Source organism: Exophiala aquamarina (genome assembly GCF_000709125.1).
Source record: "Exophiala aquamarina CBS 119918 chromosome Unknown aczIA-supercont1.26, whole genome shotgun sequence".
Taxonomy (NCBI): domain Eukaryota; kingdom Fungi; phylum Ascomycota; class Eurotiomycetes; order Chaetothyriales; family Herpotrichiellaceae; genus Exophiala; species Exophiala aquamarina.
In genome coordinates this window covers 182036-199551 of record NW_013550562.1, presented here as the reverse complement: position 1 = coordinate 199551, position 17516 = coordinate 182036, and the positions used below count along the sequence as shown (strand labels likewise).

At 49.1% G+C, this 17516-nt stretch overlaps 7 protein-coding genes across 7 annotated transcripts; 2 read left to right on the top strand and 5 right to left on the bottom strand.

Moving 5' to 3' along the window:
* Window positions 1-25: 25 nt before the first annotated feature.
* On the bottom strand, window positions 26-1080 carry A1O9_12740 (uncharacterized protein; the record flags this gene model as incomplete). The annotated part of the gene is made up of 2 exons (XM_013398373.1): window positions 26-897; window positions 984-1080. The coding sequence occupies 2 exons, from the start codon at window positions 1078-1080 to the stop codon at window positions 26-28; spliced, it is 969 nt and encodes a 322-aa protein (XP_013253827.1).
* A 1028-nt stretch (window positions 1081-2108) lies between these two features.
* Window positions 2109-3734, bottom strand: A1O9_12739 (uncharacterized protein; the record flags this gene model as incomplete). The annotated part of the gene is made up of 1 exon (XM_013398372.1): window positions 2109-3734. One exon carries the CDS (start codon window positions 3732-3734, stop codon window positions 2109-2111), a length of 1626 nt encoding a protein of 541 aa, XP_013253826.1.
* A 3326-nt stretch (window positions 3735-7060) lies between these two features.
* Window positions 7061-7420, bottom strand: A1O9_12738 (mRNA guanylyltransferase; the record flags this gene model as incomplete). Its single annotated transcript, XM_013398371.1, has 1 exon — window positions 7061-7420. The coding sequence occupies one exon, from the start codon at window positions 7418-7420 to the stop codon at window positions 7061-7063; it is 360 nt and encodes a 119-aa protein (XP_013253825.1).
* Window positions 7421-8031: 611 nt separating this feature from the next.
* Window positions 8032-9413, bottom strand: A1O9_12737 (uncharacterized protein; the record flags this gene model as incomplete). The annotated part of the gene is made up of 2 exons (XM_013398370.1): window positions 8032-8356; window positions 8413-9413. The coding sequence occupies 2 exons, from the start codon at window positions 9411-9413 to the stop codon at window positions 8032-8034; spliced, it is 1326 nt and encodes a 441-aa protein (XP_013253824.1).
* A 789-nt stretch (window positions 9414-10202) lies between these two features.
* Window positions 10203-11786, top strand: A1O9_12736 (uncharacterized protein; the record flags this gene model as incomplete). The annotated part of the gene is made up of 1 exon (XM_013398369.1): window positions 10203-11786. One exon carries the CDS (start codon window positions 10203-10205, stop codon window positions 11784-11786), a length of 1584 nt encoding a protein of 527 aa, XP_013253823.1.
* Window positions 11787-13058: 1272 nt separating this feature from the next.
* On the top strand, window positions 13059-14895 carry A1O9_12735 (uncharacterized protein; the record flags this gene model as incomplete). The annotated part of the gene is made up of 3 exons (XM_013398368.1): window positions 13059-13085; window positions 13166-13980; window positions 14049-14895. The coding sequence occupies 3 exons, from the start codon at window positions 13059-13061 to the stop codon at window positions 14893-14895; spliced, it is 1689 nt and encodes a 562-aa protein (XP_013253822.1).
* A 185-nt stretch (window positions 14896-15080) lies between these two features.
* On the bottom strand, window positions 15081-17077 carry A1O9_12734 (serine/threonine kinase 16; the record flags this gene model as incomplete). Its single annotated transcript, XM_013398367.1, has 7 exons — window positions 15081-15267; window positions 15338-16263; window positions 16325-16427; window positions 16488-16504; window positions 16554-16635; window positions 16696-16821; window positions 16875-17077. 7 exons carry the CDS (start codon window positions 17075-17077, stop codon window positions 15081-15083), a joined length of 1644 nt encoding a protein of 547 aa, XP_013253821.1.
* Window positions 17078-17516: the final 439 nt, after the last annotated feature.

The window sequence follows — 17516 nt, the reverse complement described above, 5'->3', positions numbered from 1 at the left end:
GCTCACTCACTTAAAGCAGACACTATCATAGGAATGGGGGCTCGACGACTCCAGTTTGGCATGTGATCAGCCCATATGCTTCGACTCTTCGATGCCTATCAAAATCGAAAATAGCGCTGCGGCCATACTTGACTTCATTCAGGTCACAATCTGCGACGATAACCTCATCACCTCTATTCTCAGCCATTGCTAGGATCCTACCCTTGGGGTCGATGATGCAACTTCCACCAATAAGATCAAATTTCCCATCCTCCAGCCCGGCCTTTGCTGCGCACACTCCGAAGACACTTTTCAGGTAGCAGTTAGACTGCATGACAAGCAAGTGGTCTACGAGTGCGGCAGCTTCTGCTTCAGCCTTAGATTGAGGCTTATGGGGCGATGTCCCAGCGAGCTCCGGGCAGTAACCTTGAGTGTTGTAACCACAAAACACAACTTCGGTGCCTTGCAAGGCAAGACAACGCCAGGCTTCAGGCCATCGACGGTCGTTGCAGATAATCATTCCAAAGATTGGGTCACCTCGCCTGGATTCTCCTTCGCTAGATGACCTTGGAATCTTTAGAGTCAGAATGTTCAGTGGTAATCGCAACCAGGGCTGGAGCTCGGAATGCGGTGAAGCCAAGGTCTCCTGGCTGGAAATATCTCTTCTCGAGTTGATTGATTGCGTTCGGATCAGGTAGAGGATCCACGAACCCTGGGAGGTGGGTTTTGCGGTACTTGCTGAGGATGGAGTGTGTAGAAGCAGAATAGTAGATTGACGTGTTGAACATTCGCCTTCAGGCGTACGTTCTGCGAAGCCAATACTCACATCCATAGAGAGGTTTTTCGCTTCGCTGAAAAATGCTGCCGTAGTAGGAGACGCGAGAAGATTTCCATGCTCGAAGTACATTTCAAGCTCCACTGGAGTCAAGACATATCGTGGAAAGAATGTCAAAGGCTAGTTCGGGGAAAAAGGACAACTTGTGCGCTATATGATGCCGCCTCACCGAGAAGCCGCAGCATTCCATCAACAACCTCCTCTCGCCTCGACGTGAGGTGATTCGGGCCTAATTGTGCAGCCGCAATCTTGATCGTACGAGCCATTGCCGTCTCAGATCTGGTCACGAGCATCGATATCAGCTTTAGCTTTGATGTGAATGACTATGGCTGAAGCTTGTATTATATAATATTGCTCACTTAGTTATTGCCTGACTCGAGTTGAAAGCAGGAAAGAGCATCTACTACAATGTCTCCCTTCTAGTCAGAAAGAGTATAACATCCAGTCAAGCTAAATGGCATTCACAATAGGCTTCAGCAGCGACTGGTCACTTCATGCACCTCATTCGTGAGAAATACTATTCTCTTTCACTTGGTCCATTAGTAGTTGACTCTTCTTCATTCGTCAAACTTGAAGCTGCATGATAAATGCCACATACCCTGCTCGCACAGTCGACTAAAATTCACCAACATACTAACAGTACAAGATGCTATCGGACATCTACCGATGGTAACCGCCAAACCTAGCGGCAGGTTGTTCTAATGCGAGATAAGCACGGAAGTAGAATTCCAAATGCTGCTCCACTATCCGGCGAGGTGTGCTTTCGTACGTATGCACGCCTTGCCTGCTTGAGCCCCAGTTTCCGGCCTTGGTTACTGGTTCTCGGAGAGAAGTCCTGTGAGAAATTATATGATTCTCTGGTTTATGCTACGAGCGTGAGGATAGAAGGAGACTTTATTTCACTGGGACTGTACGCCCTAGGTACTTTCTACACTCAAATCCGAGAGATGCTTCTGGAGTTATGAGTAAAGGCTACATTATCCACGAATCTTCGCGGTAGCGTACTACATCGCTGAAGAACAGCTTCGACTGTTTGATTACATCAATAGTAATCTTAAATGCTTGTGGGAGGTGACACGGCACGGTGATCTTTTGTATATAGCTGAGGAATTACATGGGCAAAGCTTCCAGTGTGTGGACTATCAGATCAGATCACAACAATGTGTAGCTCCAGGGGTCCCATCGAGGTGGTGTTCATTTTGTAACTCAAATGGTGGAGACCCTTTCAATTAAATCTGGCGAGCCAGCTATTCATGCTAATTATGCTGCTTCTCAATGATTGAGCAACAGAAAATTATGGTGCCGCAGGTGCTTTCAGCACACTGAGGGTCATTGATCTACCTTCACCGAATTGTGATTGAATGCCCACCATTCTACAGTCGGCCCGAACTTCCTTCGCAGATTTGATGTCCGTAGAAGTGAAGGCACCAGTAGCTTCTCCGTTCAAGCGGTTACTCTCGAGCTCTTCGGAGTAGATCACAAGTCCTGCGCACGTCGCTGCTACCCTTGCGTCCCAAAATCCATCACGTCGATTAAGTTGGGAAAGAACCTTCAAAGCTTGACGCCTCAGATTCGGGTCTCGGCACCTTGTGGTAACGAGAAACAAGGGAGGCAGAGGTGAAAGAGCTGCGTGTGTGAAGACTGGTCTACCTCGTCCTTCAAGTCGTGAGAAGTAGGATGGTAGTAAAGCGTGGAAGTCGTTGTCCCTCTCAACATGGTTCTTAAACATATTCAACTCAGCGTTCGTGAACTTAAAGCTCTCGATCACTGGAGCTGACGATCTATTGAGTGTTCTCGTTGAGCGAAGATCTGGCTGTTGGTGAATGTCTGTACGATTCAAGAGCAACTCGTGGCCAACCTCAACCATTGCGTGGAAAATTGAATTGCAATTATCATAACCCATTACTTCGTTAGGGGAGTCGAGTTGTAGAAAGAGGTTTGTTGAAAAATACCACAGCCGTAAAATCTGCACAGCTTTTTCCCTCTGCTCCAGAGATTGTGGAGATAGTCGGGTTTCGCAAGATAAGTAGTCATCAAAAGCTATTTTCCATTCATTGACCTCCCGTAGAATTCCACTGTAGCTAGTCTCACGCAGCACAGTCATCTCGGGGGAGCGCGCGCTCAAGTTTTTCGAAGTAGCATGTTGTGTGATGGTATTGAGTTGCTGTGCTAGTCTTTCGAGAGCGTAGCTCGCAGCTCCTAAGGACTGAAAGTGATAGTCAATCTGTGGCACTCCGCTGAGTAAATTTTCGTCGATCATGTATGATGAGGGTTGTCCGATCTCAATCAACTGGCGATGAAGCCTTCTGAACAACGTTACCAAAGCCTCAACGGGAATATAACTCTGGTAGTCCTTAGGTTCCTTCGGCCTAGAATTCTTTTCTTTCTCAGATCCCACATATGCATGCAAGAGTTTGAAACCACTGTCTACATGGGCCTTAGCAGATCCAAAATGTCCCTGCAGTTGCTCGCAAAATGTGAAGAGAACACACCCTATCAATGTCACCTCCATCAATCTCTGACTATGTTTTGCAGTGGCCAGTGCGAATAGGGCTAGAGAATATTCCTCTAAACCTTGTTTGGAGAACAAGACGATATCGCCGCTTGACATACTGTAATGTTGGTGAAAGCTGCCCAATGCGCAAACAGCATGTCTTATTGCTTCTTCGTGATATGCGGCTTGGAGGACTAATCTGTTCCAGACATCAAGCTCTTCGTCAAATGGTCCGGCAAGCTCAAGAGACACCTGCAGTTGATAATACTCGAAAGCACGTCGCTGCTGCTGGGGTGCGACAGGATTGAAAACTGCCACAGGACAAGAAGGTCCAATAACGACATAGTTGACAAACTTGAAGGCATGTGGGACTCGTTTTTTAGTGGGAGCTTCACTATATCCATCACATCTCCGACCAGTCTTCATGCAGCGAGTGCAGTCAGGCTTGATTTCGTCACACTTGACTTTGCGAATCCTACAACTGTTAACTAATTGTCCAGTATTGTATTGCTATGGGATATCAGGCTCTGGCAGAGGTGACCACCAAGGAAAAACACTTTCGTGCCGCCACCACATTGTGACAAAGAGTCGACATCAGAAACTTTCGGAAAATGGTGGTGTCAGAGGTTAGGCTCACGTACTTGCAAGTTTGGCAACCAGCTCTTGAATAGAGGCGAGATTTGCCGTTGGTTAGCTTGGTGGGAGACATCCTTGGGTCCATGAAACCCCGCCAAGTGTCGATAATATTGCGCGCTATGCATAATCCTGTCCTTACGTATGTAGATATTGGCGTGTGAATCCGCCGTGCGATTGTGAAAGGATGTCGGAATCTGGTTTAAGTTGCAGCGAATCTACAAATTCCAGCTGGTCTTTTCTCTAGATCAACTAGTCTGTGCCTGCGTACCTACAGATTTGCCGTCGTCCGGCGTTTGGCCCTAAGGCTTGGCCCTCGTTTGGAGAATAGGGGGAGTGCATGGATCTACGCCTCGAACATGGGTGCCAGGCAGACGCAAAACCACCCTTCTCCATCACCATCAGACTATGCCTTTTGTGGTCAATCAACTCCGAGCCAGCCCATACAGCCTACAGTCGAAAGACATTTACATATCTTCGTCTTTAACTGCCTCCTTACTTATTCCACTCTTATCCTTACCCAAGTTTAGATTTGACAAAGGTTGACGCTGCCTAACCCATGCTAAGGTAGGCTGAGAGAATGGAGCACCAAACATAGCAAATTTCCTTTCGCTATTTCCATTGGATAGCTCGCGAGTTATATTCTTCGTTTGTTCTTTCGGGGCAAGCTTCTCTTGCCATAACTCGTTATCACAAAATATTGCGCGTCAATCCTGTTCCTGGGAGGGCCATTGCCTCTCGGCGACAGCATGCTATAAATGGCGAGGATTATAATCTCACGAGCACTCCCTACACAAAATATCTTGAGTTTATCACAGAGTATCCATTTTTCATTTGCTCAATATACCGTACGTCGTCAGAATGGGCCTGTCCTTTGTTTTACGGACTGTGGCAGTCTTTTCTTCTATCTTTTTCATCGCAGCGGCCACCCCAGAGATCCACTGGGTTGATTGCAAAGACCATGTTCCTCCTAGTGATGTCTTCGATCCTGCAGGTATTGATATTGAGAACCTACCATCAACACTCAAGTGTGGTCGAATTGTTGTGCCCATGGACTATTCGCAGCCACTGGATGGCAGTAACAATATCACACTGGGTTTAGCAATGCATCGGCCTTCCAATCCAAAAGGGATTATCTTCTTGTTTGCATCTTCCTCGTCTGGCCGGTTGGTTTATAGGCTAAGAGTCTTTTATTAGCTCTCCAGGTGGTTCGGACAATGCCGTGGTGCATGCGTGGAACTTTGCACTTGGTATCAACTCTCCATTTACGCCCAACTTCTCCGGTCTGCGAGAGTACGATTTGATGAGTATCAAATGCCCAATCCCTCTATCCAAGCATGGTCTGACGATTTAGTTTAGTAATGGAAGTTCGTGGTACTTATAGTTTCAAAGCCCTCAACGTTTCATTAGACACGGTCCTTCCGTTGTTCGATCCTTAGTATGTGCCTCTCTACCGCATTCCCGCTCTAACAACTTTCCAGCCCAGCATCGCAGGATAAACTCGAAGCTACCAAAGCGGCGTTTACTACTACTATACAGTCGTGGATTAAATCAAGCTCACCTCCCGGAATCATTAAATATATTGGGACGAAGGAGATCGTTGAAGATTTCAACCAGATTCGTAAGGCTCTTGGTTATGACAAAATCCATTAACTAGGTGGCTCCTAGTAAGAACTTTTAATAACCTAGATCCAAAACGCCTCTAAATATATCTAATATTATGGTGGAACCTACCGAGGACTGCAATACGCGGCTACTTACCCAGATACTGTGGGTCGCTTTGTACTTAATGCAATGGTACCACACGGAATTGTGAGTGCTACAATCAGGTAGTCGATGTACGCAGCTAACATCAATCTATAGAGCCGAAGCCAGCAATCTAAAGACGGGATAATCGCAGCAAATCACGTCCTGGAGAGAGCAAATGCATTCTACCAGAATAATTTGACGTGTCCATTGCGAGATCAAGGAAAAGGAAGTGTTCTCAAAGCGAGTCTATAACCCTAAGTATATACCTTAAAGACTTAGACTCTAATAGTACTTAGACTTACTAAGAGGTTCTCGAAATCGCAAGTACTTCGTCAGTAGATGCTCTATGGACTATTCAATCGACGATATATAGACTGCTCCCAGGGTTACCCGATTTTCCCTTGATCACCAACTTAATCTACCAATTATCACTGGATATCAACTTCCTCGATACATTACCGCAGTCTAATTTGACAGTCGAAGCTGTTGTTGCTTATATTTTGCAGTGTGCAGACTCTCGTACGCACAAATCGTTGGTCCTTATGAGTCTTGATCTAATGGTGCACAGCAAATACCGCAACTTTCTCGGAATTCCAGCAATCACTCACCAACGCTTTGGCTGTTAGTATCCCACAGCAGATAATAATAGCCGTGCGTCGACGAACTGACTTTTTCGACATAGCACGACACTCATAATATAGGTCAAACCGCGGGTTTCCAACTAGAGGTATATGGTTCCACCTCAATCCTACAGCTCGACTAATCGCTTATAATTTCTAGCTTGGTTGTTCCGCGTGGCCTTTCGCCACCGCGCCTTTGAAACGACTCCATACTGAGATCTCAACGCTTCTCATCACATCTGATTTTGATTCCGCGTAAGTGCACTGTGTGGTGATTGCATGAGCGGATGATTCTGACAGTGTGCTCTTGAAATTCTAGCTCCGCGACCGAATGGACGACTGAGGCTTTCGAGGATCTCCCCAACTCGCACCTGATTGTCAGACACGGCGATGATCATGTCTCTTTCCTTTGTAAGCACTCCAAACTCTTTTACCAAGACCCTGCTTCAAGTTCGTCCAGTTCGATTCTAACCCAGTCTCGTTTTTCTTTATATAGTGCCTGATCAATATTCAACACAGCTCACGAAAGTATTTCTGCAAACGGGGATTCTGCCATGGCCATCCACGAATGATAGCGTGACCTTCTACAATCCAGGGACAGCTAGGAGTGCCATCCCGGATCCGTATTCTGTCCAAACAGGGTTTGGTGCGGGTGATGTTAATTCGGAGTAATGTGATCCCACCTGATGTTCTGCTGTTCCTTCCTTCCATTCCTTGAGGGCGCCTGAAATCATTCCTTCATCATGCAACTTAATAGCGTGAAGGAAAGCCAGAATGCCATAAGGGAGGATATGGGGAAATTCGATCACTCAAAATGTTTTTGCGGTCGATGAGGTAGTGGATGCCTTTGCCCTGGTCCTCATTGAGATACATCAAATAGCGCAAGCCATCCGTCTTTTCACAAACGTAATAATCCTGGTGTTTCAACTCTTGAAGACGCTTTCTAGCAAAGGAGACGGGTTGGGCGCCAGGGAAGGAACGACTGCCGCGGCCAAGGAGAGAGGCGATTTCATTCTGGAAGTTGAACTGAAGATCTGCACCAGCCCAAATACCTCCAACACGGGCAACCAGAGATGAAGGATCATGAGGAGGATCCCGAGAACGATTCATTGCGCTGTCGCCATGCACAATCAAACACTTTGAGGCATGAAGGGATGCTTTCCGCCAGAACAACGGTACCTGTGTCCGAAAAGGGTAGTAGAGATATGTTCTACACCGTCGAGTGCTGGTGATGAGGTCGGTGAGTCTGAGATGAATTACAGAATCGCAACTGTCAAAGGCGAATGAAGTTGAAGTCCGCATGCCGCAGCCAGCAACGCCAAGCGATACACTCTATCTAGGGTAATGGAGATGCCGCCCTGTACTCATCCGGTCTAGTCGGGGTAAATAGTGATGCCGCCCTAGTCTCATTGCTTTCAGGGGAAAAAGTGAGAGATCAGTCATGTCTCGGACTGTTCTCTCGCGAGGCATTATCGAAGCCAGAAGTAATTGAGACACTCTGGTACGGCAATATAGAACGCAATATATCTTTACAACACGTAATTCTATGGCAGAGACAGCACATATGGTATACCGAATGATGGATTCAAAGTATAAGCAGGATTCCCTTAAGCCCTATTCGTATGTAAACCCGCTCGAGCCATCATTTTTCAATCTAATTCTTCATGCTATTCACATCGGCTTCATCGCCGAAAAGCCCTTGGCTTGCTGTTATATCATCTTCAGATCAAGGGTCTGGCTTTGTCGACCTTCATCCGAGGGAGAACACCCAGTTCAGCCATCTCAGAGTACATCTCAAACAAGACCTCTCTTGTGTCCGCGAAGCCCGTCCAGCCAAACAGTCTTGCCTTGTTCATGCACAAGCTGCTGATTTTTCGGAATGCAGCGTCTCCGAAAGCAAAGTTTGCCAACGGGTCATCGTGTGGGTTGTTGGTAAGTTGACCACCCGACTTGGCCATGAGCCGTTGCCATGCCTCCTTATTCTCAGGTTCAGACGCCCAATCTACCAGTGTGAAGCCACTACGCCAAAGCAGTGGAGGACCGTATCTAGTCATATATCAGCCATGGTAAACAAGATGGATAGATTGAGAAGATGTACGTACCCCATGGGTGTATCTTTGCCGGCTTTACCTTCGAAAACGCTCAACCTTGTGTTGTCCTCTTCCGGTGGAGCAACGCCTTTCTTGACGTCGAACCAGCGAACTAGCTCCTCATAGAGCCGATCCCATGTGAGAGCACCAGTATCCTGAGAATTGAATGCTTGATTGCGACATTTATCTTCAAGGGCCGCCCACTCAGAGAGATACCCTGTGAGCATGGCGGACGAATGATGGCCCTCGTGTTGCCACACATCCCAATCAGAAGGAAAACGAAGAGGCTCTCTTTTCTCTGCCTGAACGGCCGCATAAAATGCGACCGGTAGTAGGGCATTCATTTGAGCGTTGTTGACAGCGCCAAGGACCCAAGCTGGTCTTATAACATTCCACGAAGTGTTGTTGGCCCTGCAGAATTCATAAAGCGATTTCTCCTGAGGATAGTAGAAATTAGGCTCCAGATGGGTCAAGTCAGGGTCGGATTCCACAGCAGGACTTCGAGTACGGCCAATATGAACGCCGTAATGTTTCGCTCCTGTTTGTAGGAGAAAACGCTTGGGAATGATCTTGGACAGTGACAAAGCTTGGAGGAAATTGTCAAGAAGGGCAGTGTTGACTTTAAGCAGCTCCTCGGCATTCGACCACACTGCAGCACCCGGCGGTGGTGTGGGTTGTAAGTACGAGTAAAAGAAGATATAGTCTGCCGTGACCGATTTCAACGCCTGAGCGATTTTTGATGGTTCGTCCAGAAAGTCTACCGCTATATGCTCGACTCGAGACCGCTGTGGCTCTGGAAGCAAAGCCATCATTGCTTTGGGTGGTGGTCGGCGGGATAATGCGTAGACTTTTGACCATCGTTCGGGGCTCTGGAGGAGTACCCTCATCGTATGAAAGCCGGATATCCCATTGGCACCGGTGACAATGGCTGTCAGCCCCTTGACCGCTGGATCGAAGACTGGCAAATTGCGGTAAATTCCTCTCTGCTGGACGGGATAGCGCTCGGAGCCCATCTTACTGAGTGAGTAGTATCGTTCTTCGATTTGGAAAAATAAGCTCCTCTGTAAATCAGTGTGTGCAGTAAGACTAGAATCTCAAGTCGTCGTTGAAGACAACTTATACATTCGCAAGTGAAGAAGTTCACATTATCAAATGCCGACAATTGGTAAGCGTAGAAGAAAGGAACACTGCAAGGCATAACTTACGCGCAAACCCCCTGACAGCTCGTTCGCCTACGTGTGGCTTGTGCGATCTCCATACTAGGGTTCTACTGACAGCACCGTGCTCCAGCCAAACGGTCCAGATCCGACGGCATTGAGTAAGCACTTACAGCGGTCGATGATACGATAACGGAGTCTGGAGCTAACCTCATGACGGCGACCACCACCAAGCAATGGATCGTGGTAGACGGGGTTGAGTACCGATGCTATCTTTGGTGCGAAACTTGTCTCGGAAGTCAGCATAGAACGTCGGCACTGCAAGCTGCGAGACCTTCGGTACCGATGTCAATATGAATAATGTAATCTCGGCACTCTCGAAAACTTCGGTACCGAGGCCCCACGTCTTGAAAGTTGAGATACCAGACCACCCCACCACAGACGCTGAGACTACTTAGGTCACGGTATGATAAAGATAAAGTACTATATCAGTGTTGAAGCTCTGTGTCGTATGGTAGCCCTGGGTGTACCTCCATTGGACCGACGTAAGAAACACATGGTATTGAAGAAAGCCAGTATTGGAACCATCCATCACCACTAGAGCTCATCTAAGATCAAGAAGGATTTTTAGCAAAATCTATCATCATGTCAGCTGTCGATTATTCTGTCGATGTCGCTAGAAAATCTGGCTGTGAGGTTCCATCTTGGAAACACACAGCGCTACGGGCGAGACAAGTTCTATCCGACAGCATTCCCACGAGATGGAAGTTGCCCGCCACGTTTGAGCCACCAGACACGGACTACCAGCGTGCCGCCCTTGATTGTGGCATCTTAACCCCAAGGCAAGTGAGTTTGACTCATTTGACAGCTTCTGAGTTGCTACCCATGCTACACACGGGGACATTGAGTGCAGCCGAGTTGATGGAAGCATTCTGTGCTCGGGCGGCTATTGCCCAGCAACTCATCAACTGCCTGACAGACTTTTTCCCAGAGGAGGCGATTGAGTCGGCCAACTTGTTGGATGCTGAATACTCCGAGACCCAAAAACCTCGGGGGCCTCTGCATGGGCTTCCAATCGCAATCAAAGACACTTATGCCGTCAAAGGCAAAAGAACGACAAATGGCTGTGCCGCATGGTATGATAGCGAGCCCGCAGAGGACGATGCCTCCCTTGTCCAGGTGATGAAGGATGCAGGAGCGATAATCTTTGCAAGAACCACAATGCCACAAACCGGCATGGCTCTGGAGACGGTTAGTCCCCTCTGGGGCCGAACACTCAATCCATATAACTCGAAATTCGGGCCCGGTGGCTCTTCTGGTGGCGACGGCGCTCTAGTCGCCATGCATGGAGCTCCTTGTGCGCCGCTGGCCTCGGATATTGGAGGTAGCATTCGTGCCCCGGCGGCTTTCAACGGTCTCTATGGCATGCGGCCATCATCTGAAAGGGTTCCTCGGACGGGACTGGTATCACAAAGAATGGGTCAAGTCTCGATCAAGGCATCGTGTGGTCCAATCAGTCACAGCATGAGCGATCTGAAGCTTCTTCTCAAGTTGATCTTGACACACCCAACCCTGCCGTACGAGCCAACGTGCATTTCAGGATTCTGGAAGGAGACACTTCCAAAAGCAAAACTCACGATTGGTATACTTTCAACAGACGGCATTGTAGACCCACATCCACCGGTCGCCCGCGCTCTCAGAGAGGTTGCGATCAACTTGCGGGCAGCTGGACATCAAGTCATAGAGTTCAAGCCCCCAATAGATCTTTGGGAGGCTGCGCTCATCACATGGAAGCTCTATTTCCAAAATGGAGCTAATGAGACCATGGCGGCTCTGGCGACATCTGGCGAGCCCATGATTGCTCAATTCCGACACTACCTTGAAGTCTTCGACGTGCGCGAGCGCACGATCTCGGAGATCAGTGAATGTCACAGAAACCAAGCCGCCCACAAACAGGCCTTTGTCGATGCTTGGAACGCCACGTTGGAAGAGAGCGAAACAGGACAGCCGATGGACTGCATCATCGCTCCTTCGGCACCATTGGTTGGATCGCCCCATGACTTTCCTCTATGGTGGGGTTACACGACGATCTGGAACCTCATAGACTATCCCTCAATCATTTTACCGTTGAAGTCGTTCAGAGTGGATCCGACAAAAGATGCCAAAGATATGAGCTACAAGCCGCGTGACAATCCGTTCGACAAACCCAACTGGGAGATCTGTAAGTGACATACTTTAGATGGAAGTCTCTGAAGCTAACGTTACTCGACCAGATGATCCCGAGCTTTGGAAGACTCAGCCGATGACCATCCAGATCGTCGGCAGGAATTGTAGAGATGAAGAACTAGTCAGCGTTTCTGAAGTTATCGATCAAGTGCTGAATCCAGGCCATTTGCCAGAGCTTTGATCAACGCTTCCGAGAGTGGAAAGTATATCGTCCAGAGTAAACGAGAAATCAACCTCAGTCTTCGACTCTCCAAAGTGAGTCGTTGCGCGGATGATGTTTAGCAGTCTCATAGAGAGGGCGCCTCGATGATTTTAAGCTCAAATTCGGACATCGATAGTTGATAGGACACTGGCAATAGCGAGATCGCCAATTCACCATCTATCAATTTTGACAGTATTGTTCATGCATTGTTTGGTGAGTAAGGAGGATTCCATGGTATCCGTCGTAGTCGTTGGAGTCAACCCTCCTGATACAGGCCCGGGGGTCGTATTGGGAGGTGTTGAAGGCTTGGCGCCAGTTTATGTAGTAGGGGGAGGAAATGCCCTACAAGACGCAGCTCATGGATGCCAAAGTTGTCTCTGTTTTCTATTCTATGGCTCTTGTTCTCTTCTCTATATATAATCGCTAGCAAGTCGATCTAGAACACCCGATTCTGCATCAAATGAAACAAATAACGCGTCCTTGACATCAATAACCTGTGAAAATCTCTGCAAGGTAGTAACTTGAGTGGAACTACCAGCCACGCATCTCCTTAGTACGGCGCACTAGTAATCCTATAGTGTAAATACGTCGGAGTGTAGGGTCTCGTTAGCAACAGGAGGGGGGCTTGCCAGTCGACCGGGCATTCCTTGGCGGGTTTTACCACCATGACTTTCAAGAGTTACTTTCATTATTTACCTAAGTGCCTACACCTTTTTCCACTCCGAGCGAACACAACCAAGTGTACTTGCTATTTGGGATAAACTTAAGTCGAGTATATTCATACCACAAGGCCCCAAAGCTTCGCTCAAGTGATCCTCGCTACGGACCACCACTTTGGCGAGGAAGTGAGTCAAAAACGTGCTGGGAAGTCCTGCTCACCACTGGTACGTCCAACGCAAAGAATATCTCTCCATGAATTCGCTACTGGGCAGTCATGGAGAAGGCACGCTCGTGCGACCCGGTAGACAAGATAGCGAACGGGGTACTCTGCGGCGGCGACTGAACACATCTTGTTGGGATTGTCGAAAGCGTAAAGTTCGCTGCGACGTCACCGAGGGCACAGGCTGTACTTCATGCAAGCGAGCGGGAATCAGATGCAGGTAAATCGCCTTCATCTCTTTCACATGGAGGGCGTCAAGACTGAGCAAAGCATTCCAGACCGCATCCAAACCAAGTCAAGTCTCCCAAGATTCGACGACGACAAGAAGTTCTGCCAGCCAGCACTCCCAATGCTACTGCGCATCTGGTGCCGCGAAACGATAACGATCGAGACGTCAAAGCCGACGTCACAGCTCCTTCTCTCGATGACTCTCCGACTTATGATAGTGGAAATCTATCCCGTTTCTTCGAGGCCGGGGTTCTCTCCTCTAAATGGGACGCGTTCGAGGAGAAGGGGACGTTTCGAGATGTATACATTGGTACCGAGGTTGCTAATCTTCATCATCTTGTGCGAGATCATGAACTTCCTGGTAGCGGTTGTTTGTTCTATCCCTGTCCTGCGATTCGGGATGAACTATCGTGGAAACCGGCTCCCGGGCCCTCGATCCATCACTACCTATCGGACGAGGCCTTGAGCGACCTCAGCAGTTCTCCCGTCCGCCATGTCCTAGATGCCTTAGTAGAGACATACTTTGCAGATATCCATCCAGGCTTCCCGATCATTGACCAAGCCAATTTTCGACGGAGATACGAAGACGCCGACAATCCGCCTCCCCTCATAGTCTTCCAGGCGATGCTTCTTGCAGCAGCTCGCATCACGGACCATCCTCAGGTCGCTGCATCTCGTGAGACCACGACGGCCGTCCTCTACAAGAGGGCCAAGACTTTGTTCGATCTCAGACATGAGCACGACCGCGTCGATCTGATCCAGGCTGCGCTCTTGATGTCATGGTACGTGGAGAGTTCGGATACTGTGGCCTCCAACGCGTACTACTGGGTTGGCAGCGCTGTGCGCATTGCCTTCGGAATGGGGCTGCACCGCACCGCCTCGCTCCGGTACGTGCCCCCAACCGGCGTCGTTTCGACCGGAAATACAAAAAGATATGGTGGACTTTGTTGTACAGTGAAGTCATGTTGGCGCTGGAGTACGGTAGGCCCAGTCTGATACGCATCGATGATTTCGATGTGGGCGTTCTCGAGGACGACGACTTCAAGAACATGGACGACTCGGACGATCACACGGTAAATGGTTACTTCTGTTCAATCCTGGGCGACATCTCCATGGTATCCTTGGACATCCTCAGTCTCCGGGCGCCGCGAGGCAGACCCGCCCACCTGACCACATCAGCCACAGAACGTCAATTATCAGCTGTGGCTATGCGCATACTTCCCACCCATGACGCGTGGTCTTGCCAACTCCGTCTCATCTACAATCGGGTCGTATTGGCCTTCCACCGAACCAGCCACGATGAAAGTGCGGCCAAGCTGTGCTCCGAAGCAGCATCCAACATTCTCACCACCTTCGAAGCCATGGTGGTGCACAGCACGATCCGCCAATGTCATCTGAGCACCACCACGGCCCTGACAGCGGCTGCCATCGAGTTCGCCCGCGAGGCCCGATCAGCAGCCGCGACAGGGTCGATCCTCAAGGCCATATCGGCGCACGGGCAGCTGGAGAGACTGCTGGGCCCCGCAGAAGCGCTTTCGCCACACTTTTCGCATGTCAAGGCCGTCCACAGGCTCTGCAAAAGCCTGAGTGCACGTGCCGAGGTCCTCATCAAAGAAGCCCAGGAACCGAATTCTACGTTGCCCGTTTCTCAGCTACCTCCTGAAACCAACATTGATTGGGAGGGAATCATGGCGAACTACCGTACACCGAATCTTGGGTTTGGGACGGATCTTGAGGGTGAAGAGTGGTTGCATGCCTTCTCGTGGGCCAACGCCGACCCGTCCTATGATGGTACGGAATGATAAGGGTTACTCTGTATTGTAATTGTTTTGTGCACGACGTCGCGAAAGCCTGAGGCGAGCAACACTTGGTCCTGTGAAATTGAAGCACTATCTGAAATACCATTGAAGACGAACTATGTCCAGATTCTCCCTTGCTCCCTCCGTTCAAACCATCCTTTCCTGTCCGAGGAGGAACGTGATGATGTTCACTTCAAAGCTGAGGCGCTCTCACGAGCAGTCTCGACGAGCTTCCAATAGTCGGTCGCGCTTCGAGCCCGGAGTTTCTTTCCGCGCCAAATCATCAAGAAGAATATCGATGAGGTAGTCATTCTAATAAAGGCGGTGGAGATGAAGCAGTTCCGGACCCCAAGATTATTCACCCACGGAGTAATGCTAGGATAGATTAGTAACCGAGTCTCCTCTCAATCGGAGGTAAAGAGAGGGTAGGGGTAAAGTGACTCACCCATAACTAACCGCAAAAGACATCGTGTTGCGGACCAGAATCACCGTCACAAGAGCGTCTGTACTGATGTCGTGATAGCTGTCAATGAGATAATTGACACTCAACGACACACCCATGGTCGTGGTTAAAGCCAATATACCCATCGCAACCACAAGGCCAATCCAGTGGATTGAATAGGAAGCCCCGACGCCCCAGAGAATTGATGCACAAGGGATCAGGATAACGCAGAGAACAAATGGCCACAGGCGATGCTCGGCCTCCATGAAGCCATTGTTTCGCCTTGCGAGCTTGATGGTCAACCAGTCACTCAGTCTTCCTGAGATGAAGCTGCCGACAATCACGCCGATACAGCATGAAAGGTAGCTGAGGCCGACCATTGAAGACGTGAAGTTATAGGGCGGGCCGGACAGAATGACTGATGCGGTAGCGTTGGTGATGTTGAACCAGATCAAGCCGGACCCGTAAGAGAAGCCGCCGTAGAAAATGACTGGCCACGAGAGGTATTTGAGACTCTGCAAAGCGCGCTGAAACATGTTCGGACCAGGAGTCGGGGTCCACACGGAAAGCTTTTGGACAAAAGACTTCTCGTTGCTATGAACTTCGCCTTCCTGGATCCTTGATCGAGTTACTTGTGCGCGTGCAAAGTTCGGACTCTTCTCTGGATCCGTTGAGATGATGCCACTGTCGCCTGGCGAAGGTGAGGCATCCTCAACGATGCCGACCGTCTTGCGTGTGTAATTCGTCTCTTCTTGGAAGAGGAACAGGAAGATGAAGGTGGCGCCGTTGAATGTGGCTGCCCAGTAGAATACCCACGCCCAACCCTGCTTGTCTGCGATGAAACCACAGATTACAGGGGTAAAGTAATTACTACCAGCAAGGCTGAAGGCGTAAACGCCCATCCAGGTACCACGTTGATGAGTGAAGTACTATAGGGTGGCAAGTTAGTTTCCCAAGGCCCTCGGGTACGTTTTACAGGCCGGTACTTACTACATCCGTGACGGATATCTCTGGTAGTGCTTCGATGGGCGCAATAAAGAAGCCCATAACGATGCATCGTGCAATCCACTCTCCGTCACTGCGGACATAAGGGCTTGATAAATGTTAGGAAACATGTCCAGGTAATGCATTAAACGAGGAATAAAGATCCTACCTCCACAAGCTAGTCCCCTGCAGTTCCATTAGCCAAACCCCTGAACGAGATACTGAACCAACTTACGATAGCTCCCAAGACCGAGATGAGAAAAGTTGGGCGCTTGCCGTACCTGAGCGCGAACGGCTGCCAGAAAAGCAGACTCCAGCTGTGTCGGGTGCATCAGTACTTAGTTTCAGACAAAACCGAGTGATATAGGTAGACGAACCCCAGAAACAGAAACATGTAGCCTGTACCCTGATTCAAGGTTGTAACGTTGACACCAGTAGCTTTCGAGATAGGTACGAGAACCGAATATACCGTCGAAACGGCAACGCCCGTGAACCATGTATACCTGCACCAAAGTGTCAGTCGAGTCCCTTTCGTCGAGCACTGGCCCATTCTCACAGATTGGCACAAAGACTAGAGAGGAGCTTCCTTCTCGGCGTCCAGTTAAGTGGATCGTTTGGATCGTTTGAAGGTGTGGGATCGAGAACAATATCCCCTCCTTCAGCATGTCGAGTGTGAAGAGTGTGATGCAGATCAACGAGGTGAACGGTCCCAGGGATCTTGCTTGATAATTCGTTCTCTTCAACGACAGGAGCAGCCATCGCTTCTGTATGTGATAGCATAGATTTTGAAATGTGACTTGTGAGTGTGTAGAGCTCTGAGTCCGGTTGGTGATGCTGTATTGAACGGTGAGGGTGCAATCTGAATGTTATATAAAATCTGACCCACCTTCAGCTCTCTCTATCAAGCAGTCCGGGGTAGAGCGATACAGGAATATCGACCCTGAGACGTTAAGCATCGCTGACCACCGATAAGATAGTGTGTAGAGGCCCATCTGGATCTCCCAGACTATGGGGAAGAGATAACGCTTTGACAGAGAATAGAGTCCCGAGCCGAAGTGCTGCTTCGGTACCGAAAGACCACTTCCCCGCGGTACCGTGATAGGAGATGGCGACATTCCGAGCTAGGTATTCCGAGCCTTGCTTAGGTAATGGCTGACTAACTTATCTTCAGTGCTTCTTCCTCTCCAGTGAGAAATAC